Source organism: Suricata suricatta, chromosome 9 (genome assembly GCF_006229205.1).
Source record: "Suricata suricatta isolate VVHF042 chromosome 9, meerkat_22Aug2017_6uvM2_HiC, whole genome shotgun sequence".
Classification (NCBI taxonomy): Eukaryota; Metazoa; Chordata; class Mammalia; order Carnivora; family Herpestidae; genus Suricata; species Suricata suricatta.
The window spans coordinates 49,200,519-49,215,464 of record NC_043708.1 but is presented as its reverse complement, the minus strand read 5'-3'; the positions used below and the strand labels follow the sequence as shown (position 1 = coordinate 49,215,464).

The 14,946-nt window shown below is 40.4% G+C and overlaps 1 protein-coding gene across 1 annotated transcript in view; it reads right to left on the bottom strand.

The window, feature by feature from the left end:
• The window catches only part of MDGA2 (MAM domain containing glycosylphosphatidylinositol anchor 2), a 779,701-nt gene extending 764,922 nt beyond the window's left edge, over window positions 1–14,779 (bottom strand). Inside the window, exon 1 of the mRNA XM_029952652.1 lies at window positions 14,500–14,779. Coding sequence (XP_029808512.1) covers window positions 14,500–14,779 — 280 coding nt within the window. The remainder of the gene's footprint in view (window positions 1–14,499) is intronic.
• Window positions 14,780–14,946: the final 167 nt, after the last annotated feature.

Here is a 14,946-nt window from a genome sequence, read left to right as displayed (position 1 = left end):
CAACAGCAAGAGCCCTGAACCTTGCAACAACTGCCACCCAGCCACTAGATGCCAAAGACAGAGAGGAAGAAGCAGACTTTCAGGCAGGAATAACTAAGTCTGACTGTTAAGAAAAGGCAAGACTGCTGTAACATAATGTGAGAAGGGAAGAGGACTCCTATTCCTCAGGGACCTTGGTTTATGTATCTGCTTATGCTGCCCTACTGATTCTGAGAGCAAAATGACTAATGTGGTATATGGTGAAGCAGCCTGAGATGGGCATCACAGCCATGAACACAGGTCCTTCAGAGCTGCTAGCTGCAGGCAGGAGGCTCCTAGAACGAGTTGTAGACAAGGGTGATCATGCATATCAGGTGTGGTTCTGAGCTCAGGCACAGCAGCAGGGGTTGACGTTCATCCCACTAACTTCCTTCTTGTTTCCTTAAAAGAAACTTGCAGCTAGAGGACCAGTTCTCCAATGGGGTGAACTCTCATAAGCAGCCAAATATGAAAACTATAAAGAGTGACATGGAGTAAATATGATGCTTTATTCAGAATCCTTTCTACATGAAGACATTCATTCTACCAGCTTCTAAGACTACTGCCTGATGATGGCTTACAGCTGAGTTCCTCCCAGCATTGCCTTCAATCAAAGGGAGCCACCTTACCCAGGAGCAGCACACATCTACTGATTGGTAGAAAAGTAGGTAGAAAGGAACTTTCCTCTATCTGTGACATCTCGGGAGGTCCACCCTAGCCTCAGAGTACCCCTAAGCTCAGCTTAGGACTCTGCTCCGACTGAATCCGAGCTCAACTTCTTCCTCTACTCAATCCAGGCTCTCTCCCTCCCTTTCAGGGAGTACAGAGCACTCCCTAATCAAGGACCTGCATGTAAATCTTCCTCTCAGTATTCATTCCCTAGGGAAGTCAACGTCCAACATGACATCTCTCATTCTGCCTTGATCCATCCTACCAATTCCCATGAGCTACGCCCATGTAGCTCCTGTAATAACAATAAATCTATCCCAGTGCATTCTGCCTACTTCTAGGCCAATCCTACCAGGCTAAAATACCTGCTTCTCCCTATGCAATTCGAAATCTAATCCCCAAGGCAGCATACAGTAGTATGTTGGAAGTCTGCTTTAATGGTTTTCATTTATTTGCTTTATCAGTAACTTCCCATCTGTAGAAATGCTGAGTCTTTCATTAATAATGAAAAACCTCTACAATGTCATGATAATTGTTGGGAGGATGACAGCTATGTACAATGAATAAGAAGCTGTCAATAGTTAAGGCACCAGAAAATATTCTTAGAGCAATCTAACATATGATGGCCTACTCTGTTTGATAATATTATTACAATTTTCAGTGTGTAAAAGTCATCTCTCAAGAGTTTCAAGTATTTGGTTCAGGTATGAGGAAATTACTGCTTAGAGAAAAATTCACTAAATTAATGTTTCTCCATGTTCTTAAAGAGGTATGACTTGAAAATACAAGAACAATCCAGCCATGCTACAGAATTAATGAATGTGTGATATGTGAATGTATAAAGAACTTCAGGCATTGCTCTTTGCAGCCAGACTGACTTAAGAGTTAAAGTTCTAAAGGCTCAGTAGCCTCTGAAAATTTGGGGGGTGGTTATCAGTTAAAGAAAACATCAGCTGCTTAGAAATGCATGGCACTACAGCTGAATATAATACCTTTCCTGTTCTCTCTTTAAATGGTTTCCTATCGAAGCACTTTCTGTATCACTCACACAATAGCCAGAATGGTACAGGGTTATACTATATGACACAATCCCTGCATTCAAAAAGCATAGGAAAAAATGGCCTCTGTGGTAGCAAATGCTGTAGCTAAAAGCCTAAAACAAATCACTAAACTGCACTAATTTGTAGCTTTGAGGTTTGAGGAACTCCCTGGCAGCTAAGAGAAAAACAGAACTTACAATCAACTGTCCTCTTGAGCACAACAAGATTTTTAAGAAAAGGAACCCGCTGATAGTCCCCTCAATTAACTCTGTACAAAAAAAAAAAAAAAAAAAAAAAAGCACCCAAGCAATACCTGGAGGGATCTCAAGGCAAAATCAGGCCAAATATGCCATTTAACTATCAATCTTACCAAGGCCAGTGATTGTTAATCAGCCTGGGGAAAAATAAAGTAGTACACTTGACAGCGGTTATTTTTTATAAGCACATGCCTCCTATTTTACATGGAAGAATAGAACTGCTTCTGCAGAATATCTAGTAGAGCCGTGTCTTCATTTTTACAGGTCACTAATTATGAATAAGCTTAAAATATCCTTTCAGTCCAAAAATAAATTATACCAGAGAGAGCCCTCAGTATGGGCACTTCAATTCTAAAAAGAAAAAAACCCCAAAATTATAAATCCTATCTTTCTTTTCTAAAAAAAAAAAAAAAAGGCTGTATTATATAAAATGCTGACATTAGCTGCCTATATATGTGTCTCAGGCAAAAAGCTAGACTTTATCACAAAATTTACATTTCAAATATATCCTCTTTGAGATAAGATTTATGTATGACACAATATGAGCTAGCTAACTTGCATGTTCTAATTACAGGAAGTTATAAACACACTTCTATATGAATACAGAATATATATAAGAACATACACAAATATTTATGTTTACATGTACTTCATATATGATTCCAAACTTAGTCACTAACAACCATCTGGTGGTTAATTTTTCATCCATCTCAAAGATTAGAGTATAGCCTAATACATACAAAACACCTAATACAAGGTGTGGCAAAAGTAGGCACTTAATAAATGGCAATTATTGTATAAAAATTACTATATCCTATTTTTTATTATTTTTAATAAGAGAAAAAGAAGGCAGATAATCCAAGTTACTTTAATTTATGGATGAATTGTAGTATCCTCATTAGAATACAGACATGTGTGATGCTCTAGAAGCTCACTAAAAAGGGGGAAAAGACCTACTGTAAAGACTTGGCCAACAGACAAGGCAGAAGGTCTCTTAGTACACCAGTGACACTAGGCTTCAAGTGTATGCATCACAGTATTTCAAGTAATGTAAACTGACCACGTAGTGCTCTTATGCAGCTAAGAAAAATTTCTCTTCTGTCAAGAAAAAATAGAAGGAAAGACAAATAATGTAAGTTTCTAGAGGTAATGTTATAAACTGATGAACAATAAGAACATGAAAGGATCCGAAAAGGGTATTTAAAAACAAAACGAATATTAGGTAAGAGACTGCAGGCCTTACTGTCAACACTGAATCAGTCATCTCTGCAAGAGAAGCTCCAAAGCCATCCAATTCCTCCAGCTTAATCTAAAAGGTATTCTAATCCAGAAACCTAGCCTACGGATACACACACACACACACACACACATAGACACAGTTAACGAACGTGAATATATTTTTAGAGCATTCACATATACTCTATATACAAATATATATCGGTAGTGTGTGCATATCTATTTATATCTAGACAGGTAAGATCTTTAATCTTTCTCTGAACCTGAAGAGGTGGTTAAGCATAAAGGTTTCAAAGTACTTCCTTCGCATAAGGAAGTTTAGAGAGTTGAGGTAATAATAAGTGAATTTTTAATGATGACAGAAAATGAAAAACTTAGATGCTTTTGAAATGCTCACCCAAATCACATATAATTAGAACAGAGTTCAATGCTAAAATCACGAAATCACAGTGAGCAGAGAGAAGGCAACTTACAACCCCAGCTGCCGCGACTGGAGAGACGTTTGTTAGTGCAGCACAGGAAATAATCAGAGAGTAAGGAGCCTCTGAGTAAAAGGCTACAGCCCCCTGGGAGTTATTCTCGTCTTAGGTAAAGAATGGGAACTTTTGAAACCCTAATCTTCATGCGATGATGTCACCATGTAACTTAAATTTTGCAGGGAGTGGTCATGACCGAAGAGACTTGCAACTCCTTATCAAAGCACACGTAGATGAAACTATGCATCACAAAGTGAGAATAAAATTAGCCAAAGACTAAGCATTGATTAATTGTGAAGTAAGACTGAAAGCTTTAAAATTAATGTAGCAGCTCTGTACAGGGGAACGGTACAGGTGGAATAATCTAGAGCAAAAACTAAACCAAATGATAAACATAAGTGAATAAAAGAACAAGGGGAGAATCATAGCAGTGTAGAATAACCATGAAAAAGGAGGAAATTCAGAAACAGGATAAAAATACTAACTATATACCTTGTTGATAATAACTTCACTAATTTTGAGATACTGAGATAACACTGACAACTACAAAATTACACAAAACACCAGGTAAATCTGTGCACATGACAGACTCTGCTGTGTATGTGCTCACAGTGACTTACTTTACTAGGTCAATATTGTTCATTCCACGTAACAGGGAAAAATATTCTCAACTAATAATCTTGTTGTCTGCTTAAGGTACTAAGAAAATACAACCTTTTGGTTTTGTTACAGAAGTACCTGACCAATATTCCCAATGAATATCTAACTAATATCCTGACACTCATATGACAGCCTAATTAATTTTCCCATCTAATTAGTGATATGAATAGGGATTCTTGACATGAACTACCTTTCACCCACAAAAAATATAGTATTTGCAGATAATCAAAATGCATTATGTAGAGAAATGTTTCTATACACGCACACACACCCACACACCCACTCACACACATATATATACACATGTTGACAAGATCCCAAGATCCCAGGCTTTTCAGTTAATTCTAAAGATTTTTTTTTTAACAATTAGTTGAATAGGTGAGAAACAGCAATTTTGGTCAATTTTGGATCAAAATTAGATGGTATACACAATAAATGTGCAACAGTCTCATCTAATAATTTTTCATTTTCCTTGTCTTTATTTTTATATTATCAAATATTTATATTTTTACAAGTAATTCCTACTTTTTTCCATTCAGATAGTTTACATTTATAGACAGCTAATTTTCAATTAGTCTCAAAATGCAGGACATTAAGAATATTCTTGCTCCTTGAAACAAAAGCAAGATTCATATATTCATCTGAACACACACACATATAAATATAGTCATGCACATAAAGTTTAGGTTAGACTAATATTAAATGGCGCTTTTTTTTAATGTTTATTTATTTTGAGAGAGAGAGTGAGAGAAACAGAGTCCCAAGCAGGCTCTGGGCTGTCAGTGCAGAGCCCAACGGGGGGCTTGAACTCAGGAAACATGAGATCATGACCTGAGCTGAAATCAAGACTTAATAGACTGGGCCACCCAGGGACCCCTAACGGAACTCTTAAATGAGGTGAGGAGTGGAGTTAGCAGTTCCCCACTGCCACCCCTACCAGTAAGGAGCAAAAGAAATTTCACAGCTATGCAAATTGAGAGGAGGTTAGCCGGAGGTGCAATACCAATTACATGTGCACACAAGATGTAATATCAAACAGCATTTTCATGCACATATTAATATTAGATATACTGTTTTTTTTTAATGTTTTATTTTTGAGAGATAAAGAGAGATAGCATGAGCTGGGGAGGGTCAGAGAGAGAGGGAGACACAGAATCTGAAACAGGCTCCAGGCTCTGAGCTAGCTGTCAGCACAGAGCTCGACGCGGGGCTCGAACCCACAGACTGTGAGATCATGACCTGAGCTGAAGCCGAACGCTTAACCGACTGAGCCACCCAGGCGCCCCAGATATACTGTTTTAAAATATAACACTGATTTTCTGCTAGACTGACACACTGGAATGTTTTTTCCAGAAAAATTACTTCTTTCCTGTTACTAGCTCTGTACTCTGTTCTAAGAACCAAATGGCCATCCTATTATGAGGTCCAATTGCTAGCAAACCTGTGTGTACTTTCTAAAGAAGATGGAGAACGTTTTCCATGCACGCTCCCTCTACTTCAGTATAAAAAAAGCAACCATACATTTTTATTCTTGCTTCCCTTTGTGTGACAGCCACTTTCCTAGGAGTTTACTCGATGTGGAAACTGAGGGACACAGAGATTAAGACTTTTTGTCTATGGGCACCCAGTAAAGGACCAGCTGAACCAGAAGCAAGCCCAAGTTCCCCAACAGTTTTCAACCACATCTTGCTGCTTTGCACAAAGAAAAACCAATAATGAAAGCACATATCTCACTTTTCATATTGGCAATTCATCCCAGTGGCTATACATTTGTAAAAAACATACTTCAAGTCATTCTGGACCCACAGTCCACTGCTTCTAAGTAGTATACAGTCTAAAAGGGCTTTGAAAAGTCTTTGACCTTAACTCCAAGAGGAACTGCCATGTAGGTTCAAAGTTTCCCAAGCTTGCCTAGATCTTTAAACAGAACTGTCTTATCTTCCTTTTTTAGGTTTATTTTAAAAATTTGAGAGAGAGAGAGCGCGCGCGCGAGAGAGAGAGCGAGCACGGGATCAAGCAGGGGAGGGACACAAAGAGGAGGAAAGGGAATCCCAAGCAGGTTCCATGCTGAGTGTGGAGCCTGATATGGGGCTTGATCCAATGAACCTGTGAGATCATGACCTGAGCAAACATCAAGAGTCCAGACACTCAAGTAACTAAGCCACTAAGGTTCCCTGATAAGGGTCTTATTTTCTAATGAGCAGTAGGTCAGTTGGCTTCAAACTAACCAAACCCAAAATCTTGGTGGACAGAAATATCTGAGCACATTCTAGAATATCACCCAATGAAATTTATTTCACAGACTTATGGACTTTTGCAAAGGATGGCAGAGGTTAAATGGCAGATATTATCTTTCTAGTTGGGTATACTTTGGAGAAATAGCTTAGGCTTTCTTAGATATGCATTCTAGGCTTATTTTTGCCTTCTGCACCACTGTCCCTACAGATAGGATCTGTGCTGCGGCAGTGTATTTCCGTCTTCTCTATGTGTATTATGCCAACCCACTTTCAAGACTCAACTTAGGATGTATCAGCTTTTCCAACTTTCCTCCATCCATGAGATCAACTATAATTGTTCTGTCTTGTTTAGGCGCAAATATACATATTTCTTATAGAATTACTTTGTCTGTTTCTCCATTTGGTTTTATCTCTTCAATTAATTCATGAACTTTGAGTTCACAGCCATTACACTACACAGCTACATATGTTATCCACAGCAGTTACACATTAACTCGTTGACTGAATTACCAGAAGTTACCCTACATCTGCCCAGAATCTGTACACAATTCCCACTGGCCATAGTTTCTGAAAAGTTGCCTATCTTCTTCAGATTTTTCTCTCGTTCTTGGGCATACTCACAGGAGCCTCCTCCTCTTCAGGAGGAAATCTACCTGAGGCAAGGCATGGACTCAAAACCCAGCTCCACTCTGAAACAACAGACAGAATGCCCTGATGCTTAATCTGGGCCACTCGCTCCCTTAAGCACCCAAATCGTACAATTAATTAGAGCAAGGAGAATGTGATCTGCAGGGATCACAGGCTCTATTTACGAGTTCCTCATCTTTCCCTCTCAGGAGATCAGTGAAATCTCCCTGAAGATGTTCTTCAGTCAAATCACAAACATTTTACTTCTTTGTCTGACACACATGAGCAAAGTTCTAATTACTTCAGAAAAAAATTATTTTGCTTTTTCCCAATACTTAATGGGTGGATACACTTTTCTAACAGTCATTTCAGGCTAGCATCCTAATTCCTACTTACCTCTTTGAGATATGAGCTGCATTCTGTGCTGTCCGTTAGGACTCTGAGAGGCCTAGCTGTGAACCAACCTTTCTTCTTTCAGATATGTTTCCCTTTCCACAGAATCACTCAATGATTTCTATCCCTCCCATTCTCATTACAAAGAAATGAAAAAATCGGCTGCTTGCAGATATGGTAACATGTCACATACTTGACCCCATCTGTCAGCTGCACAGCAGTCATTAGTACAGTGTTGAGTGGGAACAGTAAATAACTGATGTTTCCCACTTTTATGAAAATTTACAGAGGTATAGTACACTGAAAGACACAAAGAATAAGTTACCTCATAATTTATAATACCCTTGCTGCTACCTATCAATACATCTTTAATTACTATATAGTAAATGTGTAATAACCCAAAAATATGTTACTAATAGTTGAAATCCTCTCCTGTGATTATAAACTTCTGGGGAATATGTAATTTGAATCATGAAATGGAAATCATCATCTTATGGAATTCAATCAATGATACCAACAGAAAAAGAAAGAAAGTGTTTTAAAAGTTGAGAAAAGGCATAGGATCTCAAAAAAGCGGTAAGAAACCAATATGAAGAGGTGACTGGGATCAGTGCAAGTACATACAGTTAAGAAAGAAATGAGGCGCCTGGGTGGCTCAGTCAGTTAAGCATCCAACTTTGACTCAAGTCATGATTTCATGGTTCATGAGTTCTAGCCCAGCATTGGACTGTTGCTGTCAGCACAGAGCCCACCTCAGATCCTCTGTCCCCCTCTCTCTCTGCCCCTCCCCTGCTTGCTCTCTTTCAAAATAAATAAACATTAAAAAAAAAAAAAAGAAATGGAATTGTACTGGCATAAAGTGGAAAATAAGTATGTGCCCCAAAAATGCAACATGAGAAATTTTATTAGAAGGTTGAAAAAAATGCATGCAATGAACGTGCCTGGATTTTAGAAAAAGCAGTTGCAAAATTTCCTTCTGAAAAGAAATCTCACAAACAACATAAGACTGCCATTTGACTGGCACGTTGGGTCTTAAAGTAGTGGGGAAATTTAATGACATCTTACAGTCTCTTCTCACAACTTTATAATTGTATAGGCCCAAAAGTTTATTAATTGGATTTGAAAATAAAAATAGGAGGCAGTTTCCTATGAATGCAATCATTTATTCAGTCTGCTGTAAGATTTACACGGACAGTCACTGAAACAAAGAAATGAAATTTCATTTTGTGGGACTATTCAGTTAACAGCAATAACAATGAAGCTGAAAACACTACCCTATTCATGCCTGAAATACACTAAATGTAATACTTGGCTTGTCCCTCCAAAATAGCCAAAAAGGAGAGTAAGACATTCTCCAATTCAACTCAGAACTGATGGCACGTTCCCTTAGTTTACTATAGCTGCCAAAAAGCACCATTCTACCTCAGTTCCAGGACTAGGCAGGTATATCTATCTGCCTTCGCCTTTTGTGTGTTGCAAGCCTGAAACCTAACCCTTTCCAGACTCTTTCCAAAGCATAAAGACCAGGCCAGAGAATGTGAATGATGAATTACCCCTACAGCTGGAAAGCAACCCACGATCACGGTTCCTAACACTGTTTTAAAAAGACAAAAACTGAACCCATAAGGTTCATGGTGGTAAATCCCATCTCCAAAAGCCCTACCGCAATCACACTAAAACAGTGAAGTTTTACAAGAATACAGAGCACATTCCTTCAGAAAAATTTGCTTGTATCCTACTTCTCAAAACAGATTTAAGGAGGTTCACCCTATAAAACAAAAACAAAAATAATTTTATAGTGTCAGTAAGAAGAAGAGTCAGAACCAAAGACAATAAAAGTAATCCAAGAAATCAAGACCATGAAAAACGCTTTCCTTGGATTTCTTTAGTGATATCTATTCACCAGAACTCTGTCTCTACACTTTTACCTCTGATCCTTAGCTACCTTAACCCTGGCATCCTGACTTAGTCGCTAGAAAATGATTTCTTAGACTTAATGTACAATCTGCTAAATCTAAAATACTTAATAAAAGCTTTCCTAGGGATCTATAAGATATGAGCAAGTAATATTATATAAAATAATATTCCCACTCTACATGCAAAGTCTCAACCTTGAGTGGACAAAACTAATCCAAAGATGCAAAGGACAGCCCACTCTTGGTGATGGTGGCCAAGGTGGTGACAATATGAGTCTTTATGTGTCTGTGTATTGCATATAGGGACAGTAGGGTGAGGAGTGAGAAGAGAGAAAAAGCTGACTGTATGTGGTAAAGCTGATTTTTTTCTTATTAAAGTTATATCCCCCTTTCCTGCCATAGGCTGACACCTTAAATATGTGTTATGCCAAAAGCAGTCTCTTATCATAGGGTCTTTCCAAACCCAAAATGGACAAAAAAATCAAAATTCAATGCACTTAGAATAACTTTGCCAGGAGGATCACAACATCCTGGGAGTAGATGTAATGGTCAACTGATTTTCTAGAGCACTCTTACTCTTTTGGATCAATCTGTCCATTCAGATTCTGCTTACTGACAAGCTGAACTATCTTCCAGATCCTTCCTATCCACCCTACATGTCATTCCAAAGTTATATGATATTAATTGATATTATGAGAATTGAGTATAGCTTGCTAATTTGTCATACACATATGTTTGATAAACATTCTATTTATTGTTCCTAGCACATCCTGGGAACTATATGGATGGTCCATTAAGCATTTTAGGGTACCTAGTCATTCGCTGGTCGATTGGCTCCCATTAAAAACTATCCAGACATGGACTTTTTTCACTTGTAGATTTGTCTTGTGCTAATGCACTTATAATCTTTTATGAGTCTCCTTGGTAATTAAGGGCATGATAGGTCAGAAGTAAAAATACAGTGTGTGGCAATACAGCAGGTTTTTTTTTTCTTTTTTAGCAAAACAACTGAGAAGTTTATGAGAGATAGGCTTCTCAATATTGATTCTAGAGAACGAAGATCTCTAGAAAACACAGTTAAACAGCCCAAACTGCAGAAAAACTTACAAAGAAAACGTTCAGAACTAGGAAATGCTTTGATAGCTTGGCTCTAAGTATTTCATTTAAGTATTATACAGCTGAGGCTTATTAGGACCCTTGACGCGGCGCTTAATCAGCTCTCCTACAACGAGTATAAGGGAAGTGCAACAAAACAATGCTAAACGTGGATACCATTTCCTAGTTCATTTAAAGCCTTTAGTTTTCAGTTGTACATAAAAATAAAACAAATCTTTCAAACTCCAAGACTATTCTGAAGAAAAAGTTTTGAATACAAATAACTTTTTAAAATTCAAGAAAGTCAAATCTGTAACTGAAGAACACACATTTTTAAAACACAAATATAGATATCTCAAACTGAGTATTGTCCATCAAAATACTTAACAGTTGTCTTACGAAGTCCACATGAATTTTTTTGATGCTGCTCTCTTATAAAGAATTATTTTTACAATCTTCCTTTCAGAAGTGTTTTTGAATAATTTATATCACTGTAATGTTATCTCTGGTGTGGAACATTTAAGAAAAATGCCAGTTTTTAAATGTCTTGTTTTAATGACATCACAATCATTTATGGAGGAAGACAGGTACAAATTGATGGATAATCTCTCTTACCCAAATGCCACACGTACACCAACCTCAGCTACTGTGCCATTAGTTTCCTAAGCAATATTCCAAGAGAAATAACAGTAAGTTCGTGTGTCTACAGAACAAACTTCTACAACATGAGTACTGTACAAGGTGCCAAGCTAATTGTACACAAGAGGAACAAGATTATGAAATATAATCTGTGCATTAAAACAAATATTCTCAATTACTTAAAAAAAAAAAAAACCCTGAACTTCACGCTCAGACTTTTCCAGCCAAGAAGTGGAAGAAAAAAGGGACTGACTAGCTATTTCAAAGAATAAAGGTTACAGTGACATTTTTCTAAATCGTGAAGTTAATTTGAGGCAACAACGAAATAATTTTGCCTGAATTAACTATAATTTTTACTTCCTCTTTAACTTAGCTACGAGAAGGTAATATTAAGAAATACTTTATATATAACATGAATGGTTTTACATCAGCAAATACAGACAAAGGGATAGAGGGAGATAGATTTTTATGGTAGCAAAGTCCCAATGTAGATCTTTAAAGTCTCTGTTTATAACTGCCCTGCCTTCTTATTCGTTTTCATGGTTCTTCAAATAAAATTACAAAATACATGCCATAACCTTACACTAACTCTTATGTCTATATCCTTTCCACACTGATCAATATTTTATACCTAAATAAACTCACTATAAACACTTAGATAAATAAAATTCAAACTACTTTAAGAAAGGTGTCATATTATACCGTCAAAGCAATGAAATTTGAAGTCCTTATCGATGGTTCTCAGACTTCAGCATACATCACAATCATCACCTGAGGTAATGAACACGGATTGCTGGGTTCCACACGCTGAACTCCTGATTTAAAAAATCTGGGAGGGACTGAATTTACATTTCTAAGAAGTTCCCAGGTGATGCTGATGCTGCTGGATAAGGGGTTCCCGCTGTGAGGACCTAACTTTTGTCTTAAGACATTTGAAAACTAATACATAAATATATTTTTCACCCACCTGAGAGCTGTCACATTTATAAGAACCAGTGATGCAGATTAATTTTCATACAAAGCCCATTGTATTCCAAGCCAGATGCCTGAGAGCCACATCAATAGTAAAAGAAAACAGGAAAAAAAAAAAAAAAAGACCACCACCTTCCTCACAATGATTAGTTCAGTAGCAGAACTGACTCCCTCTCTGTTGTTAAGCATCATGGGCATTAATTCAAAGCAACTGTTTCCTATTTGTTTCCACTCCTAGATCTTACCCTTTGACAGTGCCCAAGATGAAGACTTGCCAGGGTTTATAATCTGAATGACAAAAAGTGACAGGAAAGTAGTACCATGCCTTTCTAAGCCAGACACTTCCAGTCTGTCCTGCCACCCCCCAATCTAACTTCTTATTATCTCCTACACAGGCACACACACAGAGTTGTTGTTGTTTAATCTTTCTATCTGGGATGATCTGAACACATGAACGAGAAACAAAGACTTAGATATGGGATTAAAGGAACCCAAACTCCCCCACGCTAAGGAACAGCTCCTTCAAAAAGCTCTATCTTCAGCATTCCTTCATCCCTAGAATCTCAGCCCCTCTCATGTTCAAGGACATCAGAGTCCAGCAGAAGTCCAAAAAGCACTAAATTAATTCCTGCCCTCAAGGCCCCACCTCCTGCCGTCAGCCAAGCAGGAATATCTGCTTGGAATTTTAACATCTCTCTCAACACACATACACACCACCATCACCACCACCACCATCAAGTAAGTTCCTTTGGGAAAGAGGGGGTGGGTAGAGAGAGGAAATTAAGATGCATAGAGGTAGGAGAAAGTGAAATTTTCCTGGCCTGAGCCAAAAAGGGAACTACAAAGACAAGAAATAAGAGTGGCAGATGGAGCGCTGGAGGGGCCAGAGCTCACCCCTCCCAATCCCCTCCTGGCTACCTCCCCACATGCTCAGGCTCAGCCCCGTAAGAACACAGCACAGACAGCAAATGAAGGCAGGGTCAAATCTCCTGCCTCCTTTCCCAAACACCTGCCCACGGCACACTCTACGTTTCCAGAGAGTTTGAGTATTCAAGGTTCCCTTGCACCTGCGCCCACTGTGCGCTAAGTTCCAGGGTCCACACGGAAAGCTCCACAAACACTCCTGCCCTTTGCCCAGGGACAGCCATTGACCTAGCACTGCAGCCGTGGGGTCCAAACCCTGGAGTGATACCAAAGGCAGTAGGTGAATTTCCAGCATACACTGACCCTAGGAGAGCTGTAGGAGAGTCGTAGTCTGCTGACCCCTCAACAGCTGTTCTCATTTCCCTACCATACCTCTGAGATCACAAAAGTTATCTTTGTAGCACTGCCTGATCGTCCCAGGAAAAGATGCACATTTCGACCAGAGCTGGGTGCGTGTGTGAGAGTGTATCTTTCAATTCCGAAAGCCAAGGGTGCCAACTGCTGACAGGCAAAGGAACCTAGATCTGCTCTTGAGGACTTAAAAATCTCCAAATTAACAAGCTCGCCCTTCTCTCGGTCCTAACCGGCCCAGTTCTGGGTTTTCCAGAGAACCGAGGTTGTGTTCCTGTTGCAGCGAGCTGGTGTCCCGCCCCGGAGCCGAAACGCGCGGACTTGGCCATCCGTTCATTCATGCATTTGCTCATCCATTCACATAAACATGTCCCTTAATTGTGTCTGGCACTGAGAATCTTGCCTGCTATTTTCCCCTCCCCAAGTCAGTATTCATGGCAACGCTGGTGCAGAACGCAAGTCAACTGTCACCCCACTTCCTGAGCCGGAAAACGAAGTCATGTAGGCATTCACCAAGGGAGAGGGGGGAAAAAAAGGAAAAGGTGGAGAGGAGGAGGAGGCGGGAGACGGAGACGGATGGGGAGCACACTGGGGTCACATTCGAAGCTTCCCTTCGGGAAGGGGGGTGGAGGGGAGACCGCGGCACCGGCACCGCGGCAATGCAAGGAGCCAAATCATTATTAAATCAAGGACTGCTGGAGCTCCGTTCCCCAGCGGAGATAAATCAAGTGCAAAGCCACTCGTTCGCAAGAGTGCAGTGACGCCGGCTCGACCCAACTCCCAGCCCGAGCCGCGGCGCTGGGGGAGCGGCTCGCAGCCCGAGCCGCAGCGCGCTCGCTGCCTGCTCACCGCTCCCAATAACGTGATGAAGTGTAAATCAAACACCACGCCGGGAGGGGCCCCGGAACGGCGCGAGTCGTGCATTTTCGCTCGCCAGCCTATCTTGCCTAAGAATCACAAGGTCACGATAGCGTCGCGATTGCACTCACCGTAGACTCCTTGGCCCGAGATCCCTTCCAGGAGGACTGTTAGCAGCCACACGAGACCGTACACTAAATCCATCTTCACGTGAACATGAACATATCCAGCCCAGGGGGGACGCAGCGGGACCTTCCGGAGGCCGGCGGCGAGCCGAGCGTGCTGCACTCGCGCCCGGGCCGGGCCGAGATGCCCAGGAACCGCTCGCCGAAGAAGGAAGCGCCGTCCGTCTGTCCTTCCCCGGCGGCGGCCGTGAGCGGAGCGCAGGAGCCCCGCACGCCCCACACTCATGCACACACACACACACACACACACACACTCACACGCACGCCGCACTCACACCGGGCGCCTGGGAAAATCGCAGACGCCGAGGAGGAGCAGGGGGCGTGATGGGAAGGGGGCCGGGAGGCCAAGTGTTCTTCAGGGTAGCGGGCTCGAGTCTCCGCAGCGGCGGCGGC